Source organism: Thermoascus crustaceus (assembly GCF_041956765.1).
Source record: "Thermoascus crustaceus strain CBS 181.67 unplaced genomic scaffold VTN00scaffold_7, whole genome shotgun sequence".
NCBI classification, from domain to species: domain Eukaryota; kingdom Fungi; phylum Ascomycota; class Eurotiomycetes; order Eurotiales; family Thermoascaceae; genus Thermoascus; species Thermoascus crustaceus.
In genome coordinates this window covers 296,039-316,932 of record NW_027192533.1, presented here as the reverse complement: position 1 = coordinate 316,932, position 20,894 = coordinate 296,039, and the positions used below count along the sequence as shown (strand labels likewise).

Below are 20,894 nucleotides of genomic sequence, written 5' to 3'. Positions count from 1 at the left end.
GTTTTTGGTCTCGCACGTCTTTCTCCCCCCTCGCCGTTCCCTTCCCCGGCCCTCTTTTGTCTGTTTTATTAGATACCCCTCCCATTCTCTATTGTCCCTCTTTTGTCCAGAACCGTTTCTTTCGACATGTCTGAGGAGGGGGCCCCGGAGAAATTGAAGACGGTGCCGTCCGTGGCCGATGACCAGGTCTCAGAGGAACTGGTCAATGCCTCCGGCCATCGCCAGGAGCTGGAGCGCAACTTCAGCCTGCTCAGCATCTGTGCCATTGCCGTGACGACGGGAAACACATGGATTGCCCAAGGAGGCAGTGTGGTAAGTTCTGATATTGCATACATAAACTATCTATATAAATTAATTTTCCGGGATCTGGGGCTGATAAGGTGTTGTTATAGACCGTGGCGTTGAGCAATGGCGGTCCACCTGGTGTCATCTATGAATTGTATGCTGTCCATCCCCTGTCACCGAGTCCAGTCGTCTAATTTTGGGCCAGTATTGCGGTTTCCTGTTGTTACTGGCTGGTCGCCGCATCGATTGCAGAGTTGGCATCTGCAATGCCGTCCGCCAGTGGTGGTATGTCTCAACAGGTTACCAACCTTCCCTACGAGCTGCTGACCAGAGTCCCAGTCTACCACTGGGCATCGGTGACCGCAGGGAAATATGGCCGTGTCTGCGGGTTCTTTGCTGGCTTCTGGAACACCCTGGCCTGGATCTTTGGTGCTGCTTCAATGTCCGCGATCCTGGGCAACCAGACCGTCTCGATGTATGCGCTGTTCCATCCCGGTTTTCAGCCCCAGGCGTGGCATGTCTTCGTCAGCTTCATCATCTGCACATGGGTCTGCTGCAGCACCGTCCTCTTCGCGAATAGAGCGCTTCCAACCATCGGAAACCTTGGCATGTTCTTCATCCTTGGAGGTGTGCTCATCAGCATTATCGTCTGCGCCGTCATGCCTCATGTCAACGGTGTCGGATACGCATCAGATGACTTTGTCTGGCGCAATTGGTCCAACAACACCGGATACACCAGCAACGGCTTCGTGTTCGTAGCTGGAATGCTCAACGGTGCGTATAGTGTGGGAACGCCCGATCTCTCCTCGCATCTTGCGGAAGAGATCCCAAGGTGAGAAATTACGCTATGTCTGCCGACCTACAATTTGCACATGGGCTGACTGGATGCCAGCCCGAGCCGAAATATTCCCAAGGCTGTCTTGGCACAGATGGTCGTCGGATTCATCACTGGATTCCTCTATATGATCGCTATGTTCTACTCTATCCAGGATCTGGATAAGGTCCTGACAACCGTCTACGGTTTCCCGCTCGCTGAGATCTACCACCAAGCAACTGGAACAAGGGGTGGAGCGCTGGGGCTGCTCATCGTTGCCTTTATACCAACGTTGATCACCTGCATTGGTTGCTACATCACCGCCGGACGAACTCTCTGGACTTTGTCCCGCGACCATGCCACCCCGTTCAGTAACTGGTTGGGGCGCATTAACAGCAAGATGCACAACCCTTTCAACGCCACCTTGATCTGTGGTTGCATCATCACGATCCTTGCCTGCATCTACGTCGGCTCGACGACCGCCTTCAATGCATTTATCGGTTCCTACATCCAGCTCTCAACCCTCTCTTACCTTAGCGCTATTCTGCCGCACGTCCTCACCCGGCGCTCTTCGGTCGCGCCTGGCCATTTCTGGATGCCAGCCCCCATTGGCTATACAGTCAACATCTTGAGCTGTATCTATATCCTCGCGTTCATCGTTATCTTCTGCTTCCCGTACGCGTTGCCTACTGATGCAGCGTCGATGAATTACGCTAGTCTGATGACCGGGGGTTTGACTATCCTCGTGGCCATCTGGTGGATCTTCCGGCAATCTACATACAAGGGGCCGCAATCCATCCCTCTGGGCGACAAGAAGCTTGCGCAGGATGCGAAATAATTCAACTCGATCCGATCGTTTTTTTTTTCTCGAATATGACACCATGACTGGAAAACTGCGCCTTCGTTATATACCATTCTTTCACCGCCATTATCTTCGCACGTATTCCAGGAGGATTATGGGTATATATGTAGATATTAATTAAATCTGCAAGTACCTATTTTTCCGTATGCTTCACGAACTGAAATATAACGTTCCGCTGTACATACGGTATCTACCTGGGTAGTACTATCTAGTTACAGATAATATGACTTGAATACCCTTTCATCACTGCCACTAAGTTCCATAGTAAACTAGCCATAAGTCCAGAGAGCCTAACAGGTCCTTTTAAGGTTCATTATTCCAGCGTCTCTCGGAAATGAGAATGAAGGCCATCACGAGTAGTCGGGACATACGCAGTACGTTTAGTCATTACATTCACGTGATCACGAGACGGGGAACGCGTTGCGCGCTCTCCTCCAAACGAACCTATGAGAGTTCCATCGAAAGAGAACAACCCAAGGGGCGAGCGAGAAGACCGTAAATCACCGATCTCACCATGGTCTTCAAGCCCTTCCGGCCTCCTTTGATAAGGAATCGCCCCACCCAGTCAAAACCTGCTGACGATACTGGCGATGAGCACGCTTCTCACCCAGCAAAACGGCAGCGCGTGAGCACTGACAGGGACGACGATCCGGAGGTGGATGACATCAAGCCTCAAGCGGGAAAAGCGGCTTCAAGCTTGACTTCAAGGCCGCAGTTAACCTCCCGGAAGCCTCTTTTCCAGGTGAAGAATCTACATGTGGACGCGGCTGAAGACAGTAGTAATAACCATGACGATAACGAGAATAATGCCGCCAAGACGGATGATAGTGATGGAGTAGAGGGGTATTACAACGTTCTCTGGTTCGTCTCTACTCGCAGCTTTTTTTTTCTCCTTCTCCCCCGTTCTCTGCCTGGAATTGTATTCTATAAGTAAGACTCAATTGACGATCCCCACCCTAACACGACCAGGCGCAAGTTCACCACCAAAAAGCACAAGACCTGGGACGGGGACGGGATCCTCTCCGTACGAGACGGCTATGCGTACCTGCAGGATGTCTCCGGCCGGGACATGGGCCGGGTGATGCTCAATTCTGCTACTCTGGAACCCGGATCGACTCTGTCGATCGGAGGGAAGGAGGTCGAGGTCGATTCGGTTTTGTCGAAAGAGGAGTTCCTCTCCGGGAGGCCCTTTCTGGAGGGCTCGAAGAGTGCGCCTGCCCCTTCTTCTACTACTGCTATCCAGGTTTGTGAGGCGAAGAAGACATCTCGTACAGTTATGCGGCCAGTGGCCAGGACATTATCTCAGTCACAGAAACAGAAAGACGATGCAAAGAAGACACTCAACGTTGCTGCGCCGAAAAGCATGGCTACGAATAATGCCTTCAAGAACCCACTGCAGCAGAGCACCGTCATGCTCCAGAAACCGACCAAGCAGCCGATCCCCCGTCACGATCCGAATGCTCCTGGAGCATTGGTCATGAAGAGGCCGGATTCCGTCCCCAAGGGCAAGCAGATCGTGGATGTGGTGGTCGATCCTCTACTCGCGAAGCATCTGCGCCAGCATCAGCGTGAGGGCGTCAAGTTCCTCTACGAGTGCGTCATGGGCATGAGGTCTTTCAACGGGGAAGGAGCAATTCTCGCGGACGACATGGGTCTGGGGAAGACTCTCCAGACGATAACGCTGTTGTGGACTCTGTTGAAGCAGAACCCGATATATGAAGCTCCTCCGGTGGTGAAGAAGGCGTTGATCGTGTGTCCGGTCACTCTCATCAATAACTGGAGAAAGGAGTTTCGGAAGTGGTTGGGCAACGAGCGGATAGGGGTGTTTGTCTTTGACGACAAGAGGAAGAGGCTGACTGACTTTACGACGGGCAAGGCGTACAGTGTGATGATTGTTGGCTATGAGAAGCTACGAACGGTGCAGGAGGGATTGACAAAAGGTGCTGGTGTCGACATTGTCATCGCGGATGAAGGCCACAGGCTGAAGACGCTGCAGAACAAGAGTGGACAGGCGATCCAGTCCCTGAATACTGCGAAAAGAATAATTCTCTCTGGCACACCCATACAGAATGATCTGAGCGAGTTCTTCGCGGCGGTAGATCTAGTCAACCCTGGTCTTTTGGGGACGTACAAGACGTTCATGAAGGAATTCGAAGGACCAATCGTGAGGAGCAGGCAGCCCGAGGCAACAGAGAAAGATATCGAGAAAGGCGAAGCGAGGAACGAAGAGCTGAGAAATCTCACGTCGATGTTCATGCTGCGCAGAACTGCAGATATACTAGCCAAGTACCTGCCGCCAAAGACGGAGTACGTGCTCTTCTGCGATCCCACGCCCACCCAGGCAAACATATACCGACATGTACTCGCCTCGCCGGTGTTCCAAAGCGCGCTTGGAAATTCTGAGAGTGCTCTCTTGCTCATCACCATCCTCAAAAAGCTGTGCAACAGCCCGTCGTTGCTCAACCCCAAGAACGCGGACGAAGTACCCAGCGCAACCATCACAGACCTGCTCTCGAGTCTGCCCCCGAACCTCCTCCGTCACTTCTCCCCTTCCTCAAGCGGCAAGATCCGAGTCCTGGACCAGCTCCTTCACAACCTGCGCACAAACACCTCCGAAAAGATCGTCATTGTCTCGAATTACACCTCCACCCTGAACCTCCTCGCCACCCTCCTCACCTCTCTCTCCCTCCCCTTCCTCCGCCTGGACGGCACAACCCCCTCCGCGAAACGCCAGTCGCTGGTCGACGACTTCAACCGCACCTCCGCCAGCGCGTGCTTCGCATTCCTCCTCTCCGCGAAAGCAGGCGGCACAGGCCTCAACCTCATCGGCGCCAGCCGTCTCGTCCTGTTCGACGTCGACTGGAACCCCGCGACGGACCTGCAGGCTATGGCGCGCATCCACCGAGACGGGCAGAAGCGGCACTGCCGGATCTACCGCATCCTGCTCAAGGGCGGGCTGGAGGAGAAGATCTGGCAGCGGCAGGTGACGAAGATCGGGCTGGCGGACAGTGTTATGGATCAGCAGAACAAGAAGGGCGGTAGCGGAATGGCACAGTTCTCGCGCGAGGAGCTGAAGGATCTCTTCCGGCTGGACGAGGACAGCAAGTGTCAGACCCACGAGCTGCTGGGCTGCGAGTGTGGTGGACGGGGACGGGGACGTGGCGCTACTACTTCCTCCAGTACAGAACGAAAACCCGGCGTCGAACAGATCCCCGATTCAGACGACGAAGAAGGTCCAGCCCCATCACAACCATCATCATCATCAGAAGAAGAAGAAGAATCAGAAGTCGAAGAAGAAGACCTCCCCGACTTCCCCACCCTCCTCAAAGCCTCCCAGGTAGACATGGAGACCCAAGAGCGCCAGATCGAGATCCGCAAGCGACGACTGCAGCAAAAGGCCCGCAACCGCCACAACAACCCGGACTCCACCGGCTCCGGCCCTCGCAAAACCAAGAAAAAGGACCCCGAGTCCGCCAAGATGCAGCAGTTCCTGTCGCAGTACTCGCACATCGACGCCGCGCTGCTGCCGAACCCCGCTACAGAGAACACGAACGCGGAAGATCTGGATCTGGCGCGCGAAGTCGACGACGACGATGTCCTGCTTCCGCTGCTACGAGACGAGGAGGGGAATTGGGTGCGGTACGTGTTTAAGAGGGATTATGGGCTTCCGAGCCCTGCTACGGATACTTCCACTTCTTCTGATTGACGGCTACGTTAGATTAGGTCTGGGACGGAGCCGGATTCGTGAGCTATAGACGCGATATTGCATTTGCATGTAACTGTATGATATGTATCCATAATATAACAGATATCTAATCTAAGACTAAGACAATTGAAGCTAGAGACGAGCATAAATTGAATTGAAATATATGACAAGACAAATTCGAGAGATACATTATGGTTTATGGTATTATGTTATGCTACATGTGTGTATGCATGTATGTGTGTATATGTACTATACAGTACCTATATAGTATGTGCCCGCGGCTGAACAAACTACCTTGACATCTTTAATCCAAAGAATACAATCCCATACTCTGGATACTTGGATACTACTATCCTTTCCTATATATATATATATACATATCAAAAGAGAGAGAGAAAAGCCCAAGTGTCTATAATATGAATTGAGAAATAAAATCTAATACCCGATTGTTCCGCATTTCTATGCATGCTGAACTGTAAAAAACACTAGTCTATATACCACCCACCCACCAGGACCCTAGATGGAAAGAAAAAAAACCATCATCCGAGGGGGGAAATTTTTATGTTTCAACTTCCCAGAGGGGAAAAAAGAAAAACAGGATGAAAACCAAAATGTACAATACAGGCATTAAACCACGATATGGACAAATAAAAAAACATATCCGCCCAACGCCACGCTAACGCTCACCCATGCACATGATGAAAAAGAAACATCATAACCCTTTCTGTCGTAACTTCATCAGTAATGTTGGAGAGAAAGAAAAGCAAAAAAGTAGACTATGCCACGTCCTTCACTTCTTTCGTATTGTCATTAATCGTAGAGCTGCACGCCCTTACTCGTAGAGGTCCATGTCACCGCCGGCGTTCTCTTCGATCTCGGCCAGGGCTTCCTCTTCATCGAGCATTTCCTCGTCTTCCATCGGTTCGATGTGGTTTGGCAGGACCTCGACGCGGCCTTCACGCATGACGACGCGGGCAACCTCGCCGTCTCTGATGGCGCCGCGGAGGATGAGAACCGCGAGTCGGTTGAGGACCTCCCGTTCGATGAGTCTGGAGAGCGGGCGGGCACCGTAGGCGGGGGAGTAACCGGCATCGCCCAGGTAGTCTTTGACCTCTTCCGTGCATTCGATCTTGACGTTGCGGTCGTTCTGTTCGAGACGGCGCTGGACCTCGGAAAGACGGAGCTCGACGATCTTACGGATCTCGCGCTTCGTGAGCCGGTTGAAGATGATGATGCTCGAGATACGGTTCAGGAACTCTGGCAGGAAGTAGTCGCGGAGGGCGCCCATCACCAGCTCACGGGTCTGAGGCTCGATCTTGCCATCCTTGGTGGTTGGGCGGGAGAGGTATTCCGCACCCAGGTTGGACGTCATGACCACAATGCAGTTCCGCGCGTCAACGATCCGGCCTTGACCATCAGTGATGCGTCCGTCATCCATGAGCTGCAGGAGAACGGTAAGCACCTCCTTGGCGGCCTTTTCGACCTCATCGAACAGGAGAATTGAGAACGGACGGCGTCGGAGGTTCTCCGTCAGCTGTCCACCTGCATCGTGGCCGACGTATCCCGGAGGCGCACCGATCATCCGGCTCAACGAGTGTCGTTCCTGGTATTCAGACATATCGAACCGGATCATCGCCTTGGGATCATCGAAGAGGAACTCAGCCAGTGCCTTGGTGAGCAGCGTCTTACCGGTACCAGATGGACCGCAGAACAGGAAGCTTGGGGGCGAGTTGGGGTTGCTCAGGCCTGATCGTTGCAGTCTGATGGCATTGGATACGGAGGTCACAGCTTCCTTTTGTCCAACGACGATCCTGTGCAGATGCTTCTCCATGTTCAGAAGCTTGTCTTTCTCGGTCGTCTTGAGCCTCGTGACGGGGATGCCGGTCCATCTGGCGACGATTTCGTTGATCTGATCCGGGCCGACAGCATCAGCCAGGAGCGTCTCACCGGCTTCTCCCTGGCGCGCGCGCGCCTCCGCGTCTGCCCTGGCCCTGTCGGCCTCGAGCCGTTCGATCAGAGCCTTCGTCTCGGGAATGGCGTAGTACTCGAGGTCTGCGGCGGTCTGGGTGTCTCCCGATCGCTCCGCCTCATCTCTCTTCACCTTGAGCGAATCGAGTTTGATCTTGGCATCCTGGATATCCTTGCTTCGCTTCTTCTCGCTCTCGTACTTCTCGCGGAGTGGCCGCAGCTCCTCCGTGACGTTCGCAGCCTCTTGCTTGGCAGCCTCCAAGCGCTGCTTGGAAGCGGGATCCTGCTCACGCTCCAGAGCATGGATTTCAATCTGGAGCTGCCGCAGCTTTCTCTCCAGGTTATCGAGAGCTTCGGGCTCGGACTCACGCGTGACCCGCACCGCCGCTGCGGCCTCATCGATGAGGTCGACGGCCGAGTCGGGAAGTCGTCGAGCGGTCAGATAACGGGCTGCCAGATTCGCTGCCGCGACGATGGCAGCGTCGAGGATGTTGACACCGTGGTGCACTTCGTATTTTTCCTTGAGACCTCGAAGGATGGAGATGGTCTCGTTGACGGTCGGTTCCTTCACCAGCACCTGCTGGAATCGTCGTTCGAAGGCCTGGTCCTTCTCGATGTATTTCCGGTATTCTCCCAGTGTCGTGGCTCCGATGCAGTGCAATTGGCCCCTGGCCAGCATCGGTTTGAGGAGGTTTGCAGCGTCCATTCCGCCCTCACCGCTGGAGCCAGCACCCATGAGAAGGTGGATCTCGTCGACAAAGAGGACGATCATGTCTTTCGAGTCTTCGATCTCTTTCAGGACGCCCTTCATTCTCTCTTCGAACTCACCGCGGTACTTGCTGCCGGCCACCAGTGATCCGACGTCGAGGGAGAGGAGCCTGCATTGAGCCAGGTTGGCGGGGACATCTGCGTTGACGATACGGCGTGCGAGACCTTCAACGACGGTGGTCTTTCCGACACCGGGCTCACCGATGAGGACGGGGTTGTTCTTGGTACGTCTGCTGAGGATCCGGATGACTCGTCTGATCTCCTCCTCGCGTCCGATCACGGGGTCAATCTTGCCCTCTCTCGCCATAGCGGTCATGTCGATGGTGAACTTCTTCAGGTTCTCGTTGTCGCCCTCCGCATCTGCGGTCTTGGAGTCGACGCGCTTGTTGCCGCGGATCTGCTGCACAGCGCTGTCGATGAGCTTGACGTTGGGGATGTTGGCGTCTGCCAGGGCGCGCTGGATCTGCGAGTCCTGGACGACGGCCAGGATCAGATGGTCAATGGCAACATAGCTATCCTTCTGGGTCTTGGATAGCTCGGTTGCTTGGCGGATGACCTTGGCGAGAGCGGGGGAAACGGCGACGCGCTCCGGGGGCGGATCTTGGCTCGGTTGGCGAACGAGCATCTTCATGAGATTACGCTCGAGGAGCTGGGGGTCACCGTGGGCGCGCTCGACGACCTGCCTGAAGAGCGGAGCGGCGGCGCCCTCGTGGGAGGGGTGGCCGGCGGGCTGTTTCTCCATCTCATCTTGCGGCGGGGTAAGGAGCGAAATGGCGAGATGGAGGGGTAGAATCTGGGAGTGGGCATACTGCTCTGCCAGATTGTTGGAGTCCAGCAGAGCCTTGTTGGCTCGATCTGTAAACTGCGTTCCGTTCATGGTGAACGGCTATGTCTGGTAAGGAAGAAGGTTGTTGAGGGGGAGGTTTAAGTTGAGTTGCGTCCACAAGTGTCTTTTCAGAGGGGTGATGTCGGGTGGTCTGATGTAATAGTTTTGGAGGGTATCTCTGGTACGTCAGAGTGACGTGCGTCACTGGAGCACGAAGTCTGTCTAGATGCGTCTGTATCTCAATCTCATAGAAGAGTCAATGTGTTGATGATGGGAAGAACGGGAGGAGAGAAATCGCAGAGAGCGGTCTGGCCGGCGATGATATAAGGCGGCCGTCGTTGGGCGTCGACGAGGGCTCGCATCTTCGCGGCGCCTCGACGCACTTCCAGCCATTTCGAGAAGCCACGCGAGGCGTCCGCGTCACGTGAGAGGCTTCCCCGCGGCCCGCATCCGGCCATGACCTCACGAGCAGGCCAGACTCTCGCACGGGAACGGCCTTTCATGATGCCTTGACACTTGGCGATAGAGTCATACGGATGCTGGAGGAAGAGAGTTGAGGTCGGGACGGAAGACTCCATTGGGAAGGTCTCTCCAGCACCGCAGACGAGGCACGGGCTTTTCCAGAGTGAGCGACTGACACACAGGATATTGATAGAGATCTTCGAAAATGCTATACTTAACGTGCCCCTCTACGCACAGCATCGACAGGAAACGATCGGAAAACCTGCCACGATGCGAGGCGTATCCTCCGGGTTTGCTTTTCGAGTGAGCGGGTAACCAGATGTGACGGGTTTTTTTCGCCCATGGCTGTCGATGCCGGAACTACGCCGCGACTACGAACCGTAGGCAGGTCGATTTTTGACCGAGGGGGCAAGCGCGAGGAACATCACCATCTCACGGACGGACAGACTCTGCCATCCCGGGTAAACTTTTGTTCATGGCATTATCTTATCGAATTGCCGTGAAACGCAGTGGAGATATCCCGATGAGGCCGGGCGGATCTCGACGGGCTTTCCCGCTCTTCTGGGGCCACGATGTGGGCGCGTGGCGTCCGAGCATGGTCCTGCCTGCCTTGTGAGGCATCGGTGCAACCAGGTCGTTATCAGACGATGCCTGCTAAACCTGCTCAGCCGGCCCCCATGGCCCAGGCTGCCCTCCTGATTTGACGGACCGCGGGCAGAAAGGCGGGTGGCATCCGGCTCTCATTGCTCAGGTAGCGGGTGCCTGGCCAGGCGCTTCATCTGGGAGCCTGCTTGGGTGCTGCTAAAAAAACTCTGGTCGATGCTAAGCAACGGTGTATCTTAGCGTGACGTCAGGGCAGGCGGGCGCCGGCTGCGGGGCCGACACCCGCGCGCTCTGGATATACACTCCCAACTCTGTCAAGATCGCCTCTGCCATGCACCGCGATCCTCCTGCTGCAGGTGCGCCGAGGCCCGATGTCTGACAGCTCCGCCTGCTGGCGGCGGAACCCGTAGCCCTCCGCCGTGTCATTGGACGTTCTCCGGAGCAAGCCTGTTACGGCGTCGAACGCGGCCATGCTCGAAAACATCGGGCTGCCCAAGGTTCCCAGACCTGTCGGCCGCCGGCTCCTATACGTCCCGGGTGACGGTTGCAGCGCCAGAGTTTGTACCTCGCAGCCCGTGGAGACATCAATGGAGCCTCCCCGGTCGCGTTCCTGCTCGTCCCTGGATGTAAAAAGCCGGCTCTTTGCTCCTGCCCTGCTCTTATTTCTTTTTTTTTTTTTTTCTCCTTTTCTTTTCCACTTCATCTACTGTCATCTCCGTGGCTTTCTTTCCAGGCTGCCGTAACCGTGAGCTTGATACTGCCGGTCGTTTGTCCTCTGATACAGCTAGAGTGACTCGTACCTGAAAACTGCTGGGAGAGCTCCTTGCTCGACTTGAAGGACAGCTTGCTTGAGAGTATCCCCTTATCAGGCCTTTTTTTTAATCTTGAAGATGTCGAGGAAACCCATCTTCGTCGTGACCCATCCCCGGGCATGCTCCACGGCTTTTGAACGGGTGAGCTCGATGCCATCGGATCCTGCCTAGCTCCTTGGCTAACCAGAAGTACCGCTCCAGGTCTTCATGACCCAGCGTGGCACCCTGAAATGCATCCACGAACCGTTTGGTGATGCTTTCTACTACGGACCAGAGAGACTCAGCGAGAGATACGAGAATGATGAAGAGGCCCGCATCAAGAGCGGTTTCAGCCAGTCGACATTCAAAACCATCTTTGACAGGATCGAGAGAGAAGCTTCTGAGGTCCGACCCCCTTCATCATGAGTTCTTCCGTGCCCATGATTTCTTTTCTGCCTCTCTGGACGTAGTTGGTGAAACTCGGAACCTGAGAGACGCTGTATCATCTCTCATCTGTTCTTATTGGCCTTCCGTGTTCTGTTCCTACGTTTGCTCTTCTTGCATGCTATTGCCTGATCATGCCAGTGTCACGGAGCTCTGGCCATCTTGGTGTAGCATATGATCCAGCTGCGACGGGCTCTGCAACTCTCCCACCAATAACTGATTGCATCCAACGTGCATCTATTCTCTGCTGTTCACCATCGACATAATGCTTACCTCACAACAGGGAAAGCCTATCTTCATCAAAGACATCATCCACTACCTCGTTCCCCCGAATGGCAAGCCCGCAAGCATCGCACCCTCTCTGCAGAGGATCAAACGTGGAGTTGGCACGGAGGAAGTCAACGGAACCCATCACGCCAACGGCGTCAACGGTGCGGCTGTCAATGGGAATGGCGTCCACAAACTGAAGCCCTACCCCTACGACACGGAGCCTGAACCAGGCAACCCGACCGTTGTGCCGTTGGAGATGCTGTCCAGGTTCCAGTTCAGTTTCTTGATCCGCGATCCACACTACAGCATCCCCTCGTATTACCGCTGCACCGTCCCTCCGCTGGACGAGGTGACTGGTTTCTACAATTTCGATCCGTCCGAGGCCGGCTACGACGAAGTGCGTCGTGTCTTTGACTACATGCGCAAGGTCGGCCTCGTTGGGCCGCGTGTCGCCACGCATGGCCTTGACACCGACGTAGAGGGTGTCGAGAAGGCGAACGGCGTCCACCATGCCAATGGCGTGAACGGTGCCCACGGAGCTAATGGCGTCAACGGAACTGCCAGAGAAGGAGTGGAGATCTGTGTCGTCGACGCAGACGACCTTCTCGACAACCCCGCAGCCATGATCGAGGCCTACTGCAGGAGCGTGGGCATCAAGTACACCCCCAACATGCTCAACTGGGACAACGAGGAGGACCACCGCTTCGCAAGGGAGCAGTTCGAGAAGTGGAGGGGCTTCCACAACGACGCCATCGAGTCCAGGGGTCTGACGCCGAGAGGTCACGTAAGTCATCCGCCGTCCACCCTTTGGTGGGCCAGAAGTCCTTGTTTGTGCATGGCCAGCTGACAATATCTACAGGAGAGGCGCACCAAGACGGAGGAAGAGTTTGACGCCGAGTGGCGCGAGAAGTTTGGCGAGAAGGGTGCCCGGATCATCCGGGAGACGGTCGACCGCAACATGCCTGATTATCTGTACATGAAGAAGTTTGCCATGAAGGTTTAGAAATGTGCCTGCCATCCGGGTGGAGGTCTTGCTACGATGATGAGGATGACGATGTTGTCGTGATATCCTAGTCTGACATATGGCTCTGGCAGTTGCGATTGTCATTCGCTTTTTTTTTTTTTAAATATTGTGATAGCAGCTTTACCTGCTCTGGTAGGTAGCATTACAGTCGATGGATGTTCTTGCTTCTCGCTTCACAGCAAGTCAGATCGATAAATATCGCGAGGTAGGGCATATCCGGCCCAATAGGCAGATAGAGAAATAGCTATACCACGTCGTACTGCATCCTATCGTAATACGAAGTGCATATGACATCGTATTCGCATCTGGACTGGAAGAAAAAAGAAAAAAAAAAGAAAACGATATTGAAAAGGAAGAAAGCGGGACATGTCGACCATGAATGGCAGAGACAAAAATGATTACTCACATGTCCCCGGGGAGGATCGAACTCCCGACCTTGGGATTTCATGGGAGTTTTGAGAGGAATCTCCCACGTCATACGTTGTTGTATGAGACCCACGTGATAACCAACTACACCACAGAGACATGTCGTTGTTGGATACCGGTGGTGCCGTTTCACTTTTCAGCAGGAAGGCCGGATGGGTCCTGTCCTGGATGCCCTCTAAGGTATCCACCCCACCTATTCTTCCACTGAATTAAATGTAACAGCTTTTGATTGAAATGGTGTACAGAGGTAGAAGCTTGACGGCATGTCCTTAATTTTATTTTCAACATTGGAGTTAAATTGATTCATTTAAAGCTTGATACGATATAACATCTAAAATAAATAAATCAATAAGCAAAATGAAACCAGGTCATATTGGTTAAAATCTACACCCGTGCACCGTTGCACATGGGATTCAATTCAATCTAGACGAACAAGATCAGTCGTAGCTGTGGTTAGAATTTTCCAATCCATGAGTCGGAATGAATATATGAATACGTAGGTAGGTACCTAGACAAGACAAAACTCCTGTAGAAAAAAAAAGGTAAAATAAGGCAAAAACCTAACAATCCCTCTCGTTATCCTTCATCATCCTATTCTTATTCAAAAAAAAAGGCTATGCTTATCCCTTCTCTATTTCATTCCGCTCGTCTCACGTATTCCCCCACTTCCACGTCCCAAAACATACGACCTGATCATACAGCGCTGTAACCGCCCCTCGACCCTGCGCCCTGGATCGTGTTGACGAAGCTGCGGATCCAGTCCTGGAAGATGTACGGCAGGTCGCGGATGGTGTCGCCGTGCGGGAGGAGGTCCCACCCGCGGGCGCCGTAGCGGTTGTAGTTGAGCCACGAGCCGAAGATGAGGTACGCGGCGACGCAGAGGAAGAGGCTACCGAACAGTTAGCATGGTCGTAACGATAAAACGGTAGGACGTGCATGCAACGAATGGAGAAGAGGAGGGGGACTCACATAATGAGCAACCAGGTGAAGAAACCCCAGTGTCCACCTGACTGGTTCTCCCTGTTATCCCGCTGGTAGTTGTCGCACGCATACTTGGTCCGCCAGTCCAGCTTCAGGACGTAGGAGTTGTCGTCTCCCGGGCCGAAACTGACGAACTTGAGGCTCTTGTTGGGGTCGTTGTCGTTCAGGTCATCATCACTCGTTCCGTTCCCATTCCCATTCTTATCATCTGCCATGGTCATCGCCGACCGCTTCGCTTTCTCCTCCACCTCCTCATCTTGGATATCCTTCAGACCCTCCAGACCCGTCCGGTCCGGATCGCACTGAAACTCGATGACGGCGCCGGCGTCCTTCTTCTTCCCCCCTTCTTCCTTGTACTCGCCGCCAGAGAGCTTGATGAGGAGGCCCTCACGAGATGAGTCGAGTTTCTTGAGCCGCGTGATCTCGGGGTCCTTGGTGCCGTGGCCGAGGGGGTCCAGGCCGACGATGGGGAAGGCGTACTCGGTCTCCGAGGAGCCGTCGAGGGATTTGGTTTCTCTGAAGCCGCAGACTAGAAGTGAAGAAAAAAGAAGAGTACGTTAGCAAAGCTGTAGTCAACCAACAAGACCTGTAGATGTAGCAAGGGATCGGCGAACGTACTATTCTTCGATGTCCCGCACTTGAGAGGACCGCGGATCGCGGCGCGGTTCAGGATACTACATATGTTCAGCACGTAGGTCGTGTTGGTGATCGAGTCCTCGGTCTTGTCGACGTGGTACACTTCGTGGACGCCGCCCAGCGGGCTCAGGTCGTAGTTTATGTTGTCCACGGTGATGTGCGCGCAGTCGAAGCCGACGGCGGCCGTGAGGCCGGGGAGGAGGAGGGAGGGTAGGAGCAGCGATGGTATTCGCATGGTGGAGGAGGAGTAGTCGGTGTATAGGTCTGTTGATGGAGGAGAGACCCAGAGAGAGGGAAGGAGATATTTCCTGGGAATGTTGGGGATATAGGAAAGGTACCTAGGATGGAGCGGTCACGGGAGATGGATCAATCAATCACAACACAACACAGACTGGCAGCTCCAGAACGAAGCGAAGCCAGACGAGACGATGAAGACCGGCTCTCTCCGCTTCACAGAAACAGAAAAGGGATATCGCAGACCAGACGAGGTCGAGGAGATAGCGCGTGCTGGACCGAGACGGGGTCGGTCTGGAGAAGCAGGACAGGCAGAACGGAGCAAGCAGCAGGTCAGCCTCCGAGGTGGACTCCGCACGCGAGCATGGGCCTGGAGATGATGTCACCCAGTGGAGGCCTCGGCCCAGACTCCAGTACAGAATAAAAACAATAGGATAGTAAACAGTAAAGAGAAGAGAAATAGAGAAAGAACGGTGATAGATCGAAAAAGAGGACTAGCAGCAGGCAGCGTGCAGCTTTCTTCCACTCTACCGTCTCGCTGCAGCGGTCTCGTGCTCGCACAGGCCAATCCCGCTCCACCGTGACCGCCCGCCTAAAACGGACGTCGTTGAGGGGGAGAAGATGGATTCAACCTGCCCATCCAGAGCTGTTTGTACATCCAGCCAGCCGCCAAGATGATGCCGCGTCGCATGGTACGTACATATGGAACAGGACAGAATATCGCTCTCCGCTCCGGGGCAAGAGACAGAGACTAAGGACATCGCAGCTCTCGAAAGAGGACGAGGCCTCCGCCGGCGGGGAGGACACCGAGGTCCGCCGTGAGGACCAGGACAAGATCAACCGCTTCAGCCGCCTGCATGCGCGCGAGGCCGTGCTCGAGGAGCAGCTGAAGGCGAAGCAGGTGCGTCTTTTTCTTTCTTTCTTTTTTTTCTTTTAGCATGGTATTGTTTTGTTACACCTAAGTTTTTTGTTCCATTGAAAATGTGGGTCGTGTTAAAAATTGAACATCTGCACCGTTTTGATATTCTATTGTATGCTACATAAAAAGAAGAGAAAGAGGACTAACAATCCCCCAGAAAGACAAAGAAGACCTCGAGGAGATCTCCACTGAACTCGAGCTCGCCGATGAAGACGAGCTAGTCCCGTAAGTTGTCTCCTCCTGTCCCCATCTTCATCCGTCTATCTTTCTTCTAGTATTAACGAAAAGATAGCTACAAAATTGGTGACTCGTTCATCTCTCTCCCCCTCTCTGAGGCGCAGTCCATGCTCGCCGCCTCGACCGAGCAGATCGAGGGTGAGGTCTCCCGCCTCGAGGAGTCCCTGAGCGACCTGCGTGAGGAGATGCAGCAGCTCAAGGTCGCCCTCTACGCCCGTTTCGGGCGGAGCATCAACCTGGAGACCTAATCCAACCAGCCTTCGCCTTGAACCTCAGGGTGAAGCCTGCGGATTAGGATTCTTGTTTCTTCTGCCGCTCCGGTTTTTTGCCTCCAGTGCGTCTATCTGGCGTGGTGGATTTGGGTCGTGGCATTGTTAGTGTGCGTTGCGCATGGCGAATCCCGTCGACGGGAGAGAGGGGAAAGGATACAGGAGAGAATTCTACGTATGCATCCTAACCATCCGAACCATCCGAACCAACATTCCCATCCGTCATCCATTTCTCGGGCCTCAAACTCATCCCACACATATCTTACATTCCTGCTATATCCCTATTGCCTTTCCTGCACAAAGAAAAGTGCCTTGTGACGCAGGAACGATAGAAAATTATTTATGTCTTCGGGTAGATTGTTATATATATATAATACTTCGGAATAGATACATAGGGCTTTCATTAACCATAACCTTCATTTCACATGCTTCCCTTTTCGGGTCATGGGGAGGGGGGGGGGGGGGGGGGCCGTGGGCAGAGGAGTGACCCGAACGCAGCGCAAAAGCACGATAAGGGGGTATACCGGCCGCGTCCATCACTCCTGAACCCTGCTCGATTAGCCACGTAGATTACTTATATTGGTACCCCTTCTATCGAGGTTCTCTATAGTCTTTCCTGGAATTCCCCAAATTCCGACGACTGTCCTCAACATTTCAGCAAGTGAAAAGGCCGTGATGCCGGATGAGGTAACCGGCTGGGTTTAGGGGGAGTGGGAGTGTCCGTCCTGTGCACTGGAGTATTGCGGCAGTTCCCCTGCAGTAGCTTAGGTGAAAGATTCCGGGGAGCTCGCTAACCCGATGCGACAGGCGGATGCCTTCAATGAAGGTAGAGGAAATCGACCATTCGGTATGGGCGAGACCGCATCGAAGAGAGCCATCTAGGTTAAATGATATTTGCGATCGTCATGCGAGAATTGGAGGGGCTGCGTTGAGATGTAGTGTTGGAGTTCCCGCCTGCGGGGTCAGGACTGAGTAGTGATGGGTCAGGCTTTGGTGGTTCCGTAGTTCTGGTGGGCGCTTGGACGTCTCTTCTGTCGTATCCTCGTTGACGTCGCTGCTGCTGTTCGTCAAGGAGGTACTGAACCGTCTGCTCAACCCAATCCCAACCTTCCCACTCCAGCTCTGGCTCCTCTGAAAGGGAGCATCTACTTGGCCCGGTCTGGTGGATGATACTGTCCTGGAACGATGGTGCATTCGACATTTGTGGCGATACCGTCTTCAACTGAGAACCCGTTTCACTGCCCTGCCATATCCAACTTCCGTCCGCGGTGCTCTGCATATCCCCAGACACATACGCCATCATCTCCTCGTCCTGCTCCAGACCTGCTGGTTCCTCACGACGCAATCGATCCAGAATAAGTTTCAGGAAAAAGGCAATATAACGTCCGCAAGCGGCATTCACCGACCGTGAATCGCCGATTGTTGCGCTCGCCTGCACGCAAACCAGAGCAGCAGCGTACTCTGCACGGAAAAGGAGTAATAGGACACAACGCCAGATATGAGTGCAGAGCATCGTGCTTGCAGATGAAGCCAGCAGGGAACGCCAGTCACCGCCCTGGTACCCGTGCGGCGGAGACGGAGGGTTGTGCATGCAGCGCGAGAGGAGACGAGTCGTGTCGAGAGCTGTCGCAAGACAGTATTCGATGGCCGTATATCGCGTATCGTGGGGACAGGAAGGAGAGAAGTTATGGCGATGAAGGACAAATCTAGCATTCTGCAAGTAGATTATCGGTGAGAGGGATCGCGGATCAAGATACTGGTCCGACTTCGGATGGTATTGAAGGGGAAAGGTCGCCAAACAGGCATTGAAGTGGCGTTCAAATGTCTCTATGGTTGCAGGACTGATGACGGGGAATCTCAGGGTTTTCGTGAGCGGACCGATCGACCGAACGACGTGGATCGTTGCAAGTAATGGTGTTGTTTGGTGTCCTTCGGGCACAGATCCGCCCTCGGAGATGAATTGTTCGTCAACGGGGCAGGGAAGATCGACATCGCAGTCTTGGTCGTGGATCAAGATGGGTTTTCCCATCTCCAGCGCAATAAGTCTGGGGAAAACCGTCAGGTCTGAAGATTCCTACTATTGGAGCAGAGAACACGAACCTATCCCAGGCGTATATCCCCCACCACACACGTCTCCTCATCTCTCCTTCAACGGCTGGCCACGGCCCAGATTCGAGGTGAAGACCAATTTCTTGGGCAATTCTCACTGAGGTGCCCAACCACACCCAGCTGGCCGACTTGGAGTTCACCTCGTAAAGGAAGATACTCACGAGTAGAGTAGCCCGGGCCTGATCCAGGGAAAACTCATCCTGCCAGACATCGAATATAGTGCTGGAGACTTTCAGATATTCCTTGCCGTTCCGGAATCTGTTCGGGTCCAGAGTGTGGAGGGATCCGCACGCAAAGACGGTGAACAGCACTGCCGCCCATCCGCGAGGGACACCCCGGAGCGAGCCAGCGCGGTAGACTTGTTCGTACTCGGCCACGAAACTGGGCCAATGGAGTATGGGGAGAACGGAGTGGATCGAAGTATAGTACTGTGAGACAAGGCGATCTGCAACACTCTTCAGGGGAAGAGGCGGCGCATCGGTAAATAGGAGCGGTTTGGACTCTTCCTGCCGGTATGGTGGCGGTACCTTCATCACTCTCCTTCCGTAGTTTCGCATGTTGGCCCGCACCTCGGACAAATCCTGTGTCACCGCAGGCCGAGTCCGTCGCGGCGGACGGCATCCAACATCTGGCAACTTCAACATCGGCTGACCGCTCGCGTCGAAATCAATATCTATCAGGTTATCTGCTCTCATCAATCCCGAGCGAAGTTGCTGCAGTTGCTGCTTGGTAGTTGTAAGTTGCTTCTCGAGGTCTTGAACCTGCCTGCTTCCGCGTTAGAATCGGGGCGCGCCCTGAACCGCACAGATAGGGACGAACTTGATTGAAGACATCCGTCTGTTGGTCTCCTTGGTGAATTGGCATCGCACTTTGCGGTTGGAGCACTCGGTGCAGCTGGTTGATTCCGAAGCATCACACTAGATCCCAAGGACGTAAGTGTTTGGACGTCTTTCATCGGTAGAAGACTGGCGCATCCTGTACCTTCACTTTGCGCTCCCGGCAGGCATCGCAACTCGGATCCTTTCTCCTCTGCCTGTACGCTCGTTTCTGTTGCGGCGGCGGCGGTGGTGGTTGTGACTGTCCCGTGCCGCCCATCTGGGCCGGAAGGATGGCTGGATTGTCTGGCATGGTTCCATTTAAGGGAGGCGCATCTGGTAAAACCGACGCGCGCTCTGCTGGAGAGCCCGAAGCAGAATCATACGAGCGCGCATACGATGAAGCTGATGGCACCAATGGTGCATTTGGAATTTGCTGCGACGGGGGTTGCAGCAGGTGTGCCATTTTCAGTCCACTGCTGGGTCTGCTTGGTGGAGCGGACATCAGAGCAGCAGCAGCACTTTGGTGTTGAAGGGAGCCTTGTGGCGACGCAGCAGACGACGCAGATGGAGAATCGTATGAGGCGCTCTGCTGACCTTGACTAGCCGATTGATGATAGAATTGGCTCTGCATAACGAATGTCTCTTCTGGTCACGAAAAACAGCGGCATATGGGTGAGATGCTGGGGGTGGGAAAAGCACTTTCCTCCAACGGCAACGCCCAGGGCAACCGAGGAAACGCGGATAGAATTCAATCAGAGAGTATCGCGACTTCGAAATCCTCCAAACCACGTTTCAAAAGTCGCTATTCGATGAATGTGGTCTTGTAGAAATCCAAACGTTCGAAATAGCCAAGTGGACTATTGTTATTGCTGGGTCTGCCGCGGTTCTCGAGCGCGGAACATTCAACGGCAAGCACTTTCGCGGGGCCGCCAAACACCATGTATCGCGGACCTCGACGATTGATGGAGAGCTCTGGCATTGACATCTGGTCGCCAAAGATCAAAGTACGGCTGGGGTCATCCTAACTGCCGGCCGTCACCAATGGTGCAGAAAGGTGTCCCGTGAATAATATGGCTGAGGACAGTAGTAGCAGTGAGATACAGCAGTAGTAATAGCGGCAGAAGTAATAATAATTGACTAGAGTTGATGGTGCCCTGGATGCACACAAGACAAGAAGCCAGATCGACGGCAGTCCCCTGTCGCTGGGGTATGTTTCGGACACCAGGCTCTTCAAGCTCTTGGGCCGTCTCTCCGAAAGTCTCGGTTGACCCCGGTAGCTGAAACGAGCCAGGTATGAGACGAGAGCAGAGTCGAGGAGCGGAGATGGGAAACTAACAACTACACCGTGTTGAGCTTACTCCGTACACATGCAGGACGATAGACGCCGAGAAAACGCATATCATTCAAGATCCATTGACCGAACTGGAGCTCGGGAAATGTGA

At 54.1% G+C, this 20,894-nt stretch overlaps 8 protein-coding genes and 1 non-coding gene across 9 annotated transcripts; 4 read left to right on the top strand and 5 right to left on the bottom strand.

Moving 5' to 3' along the window:
- Positions 1-126: 126 nt before the first annotated feature.
- VTN00DRAFT_9156 (uncharacterized protein) lies at positions 127-1,937 on the top strand (the record flags this gene model as incomplete). Its single annotated transcript, XM_069436085.1, has 5 exons — positions 127-312; positions 393-439; positions 491-570; positions 625-1,117; positions 1,178-1,937. 5 exons carry the CDS (start codon positions 127-129, stop codon positions 1,935-1,937), a joined length of 1,566 nt encoding a protein of 521 aa, XP_069284741.1.
- A 538-nt stretch (positions 1,938-2,475) lies between these two features.
- Positions 2,476-5,667, top strand: VTN00DRAFT_9155 (uncharacterized protein; the record flags this gene model as incomplete). The annotated part of the gene is made up of 2 exons (XM_069436084.1): positions 2,476-2,822; positions 2,931-5,667. The coding sequence occupies 2 exons, from the start codon at positions 2,476-2,478 to the stop codon at positions 5,665-5,667; spliced, it is 3,084 nt and encodes a 1,027-aa protein (XP_069284740.1).
- An 832-nt stretch (positions 5,668-6,499) lies between these two features.
- Positions 6,500-9,280, bottom strand: VTN00DRAFT_9154 (uncharacterized protein; the record flags this gene model as incomplete). The annotated part of the gene is made up of 1 exon (XM_069436083.1): positions 6,500-9,280. The coding sequence occupies one exon, from the start codon at positions 9,278-9,280 to the stop codon at positions 6,500-6,502; it is 2,781 nt and encodes a 926-aa protein (XP_069284739.1).
- Positions 9,281-9,474: 194 nt separating this feature from the next.
- VTN00DRAFT_9153 (uncharacterized protein) lies at positions 9,475-10,766 on the bottom strand (the record flags this gene model as incomplete). The annotated part of the gene is made up of 2 exons (XM_069436082.1): positions 9,475-9,844; positions 10,675-10,766. The coding sequence occupies 2 exons, from the start codon at positions 10,764-10,766 to the stop codon at positions 9,475-9,477; spliced, it is 462 nt and encodes a 153-aa protein (XP_069284738.1).
- Positions 10,767-11,184: 418 nt separating this feature from the next.
- Positions 11,185-12,802, top strand: VTN00DRAFT_9152 (uncharacterized protein; the record flags this gene model as incomplete). The annotated part of the gene is made up of 4 exons (XM_069436081.1): positions 11,185-11,247; positions 11,308-11,490; positions 11,813-12,583; positions 12,659-12,802. 4 exons carry the CDS (start codon positions 11,185-11,187, stop codon positions 12,800-12,802), a joined length of 1,161 nt encoding a protein of 386 aa, XP_069284737.1.
- A 428-nt stretch (positions 12,803-13,230) lies between these two features.
- On the bottom strand, positions 13,231-13,348 carry VTN00DRAFT_t168. Its single transcript has one exon. It is a non-coding gene; the product is annotated as a tRNA-Met (tRNA).
- A 594-nt stretch (positions 13,349-13,942) lies between these two features.
- VTN00DRAFT_9151 (uncharacterized protein) lies at positions 13,943-15,101 on the bottom strand (the record flags this gene model as incomplete). Its single annotated transcript, XM_069436080.1, has 3 exons — positions 13,943-14,138; positions 14,219-14,759; positions 14,849-15,101. The coding sequence occupies 3 exons, from the start codon at positions 15,099-15,101 to the stop codon at positions 13,943-13,945; spliced, it is 990 nt and encodes a 329-aa protein (XP_069284736.1).
- A 673-nt stretch (positions 15,102-15,774) lies between these two features.
- VTN00DRAFT_9150 (uncharacterized protein) lies at positions 15,775-16,504 on the top strand (the record flags this gene model as incomplete). The annotated part of the gene is made up of 4 exons (XM_069436079.1): positions 15,775-15,792; positions 15,867-16,001; positions 16,177-16,244; positions 16,312-16,504. 4 exons carry the CDS (start codon positions 15,775-15,777, stop codon positions 16,502-16,504), a joined length of 414 nt encoding a protein of 137 aa, XP_069284735.1.
- A 904-nt stretch (positions 16,505-17,408) lies between these two features.
- Positions 17,409-20,083, bottom strand: VTN00DRAFT_9149 (uncharacterized protein; the record flags this gene model as incomplete). The annotated part of the gene is made up of 4 exons (XM_069436077.1): positions 17,409-18,570; positions 18,626-19,399; positions 19,454-19,551; positions 19,616-20,083. 4 exons carry the CDS (start codon positions 20,081-20,083, stop codon positions 17,409-17,411), a joined length of 2,502 nt encoding a protein of 833 aa, XP_069284734.1.
- Between the last annotated feature and the right edge of the window lie 811 nt (positions 20,084-20,894).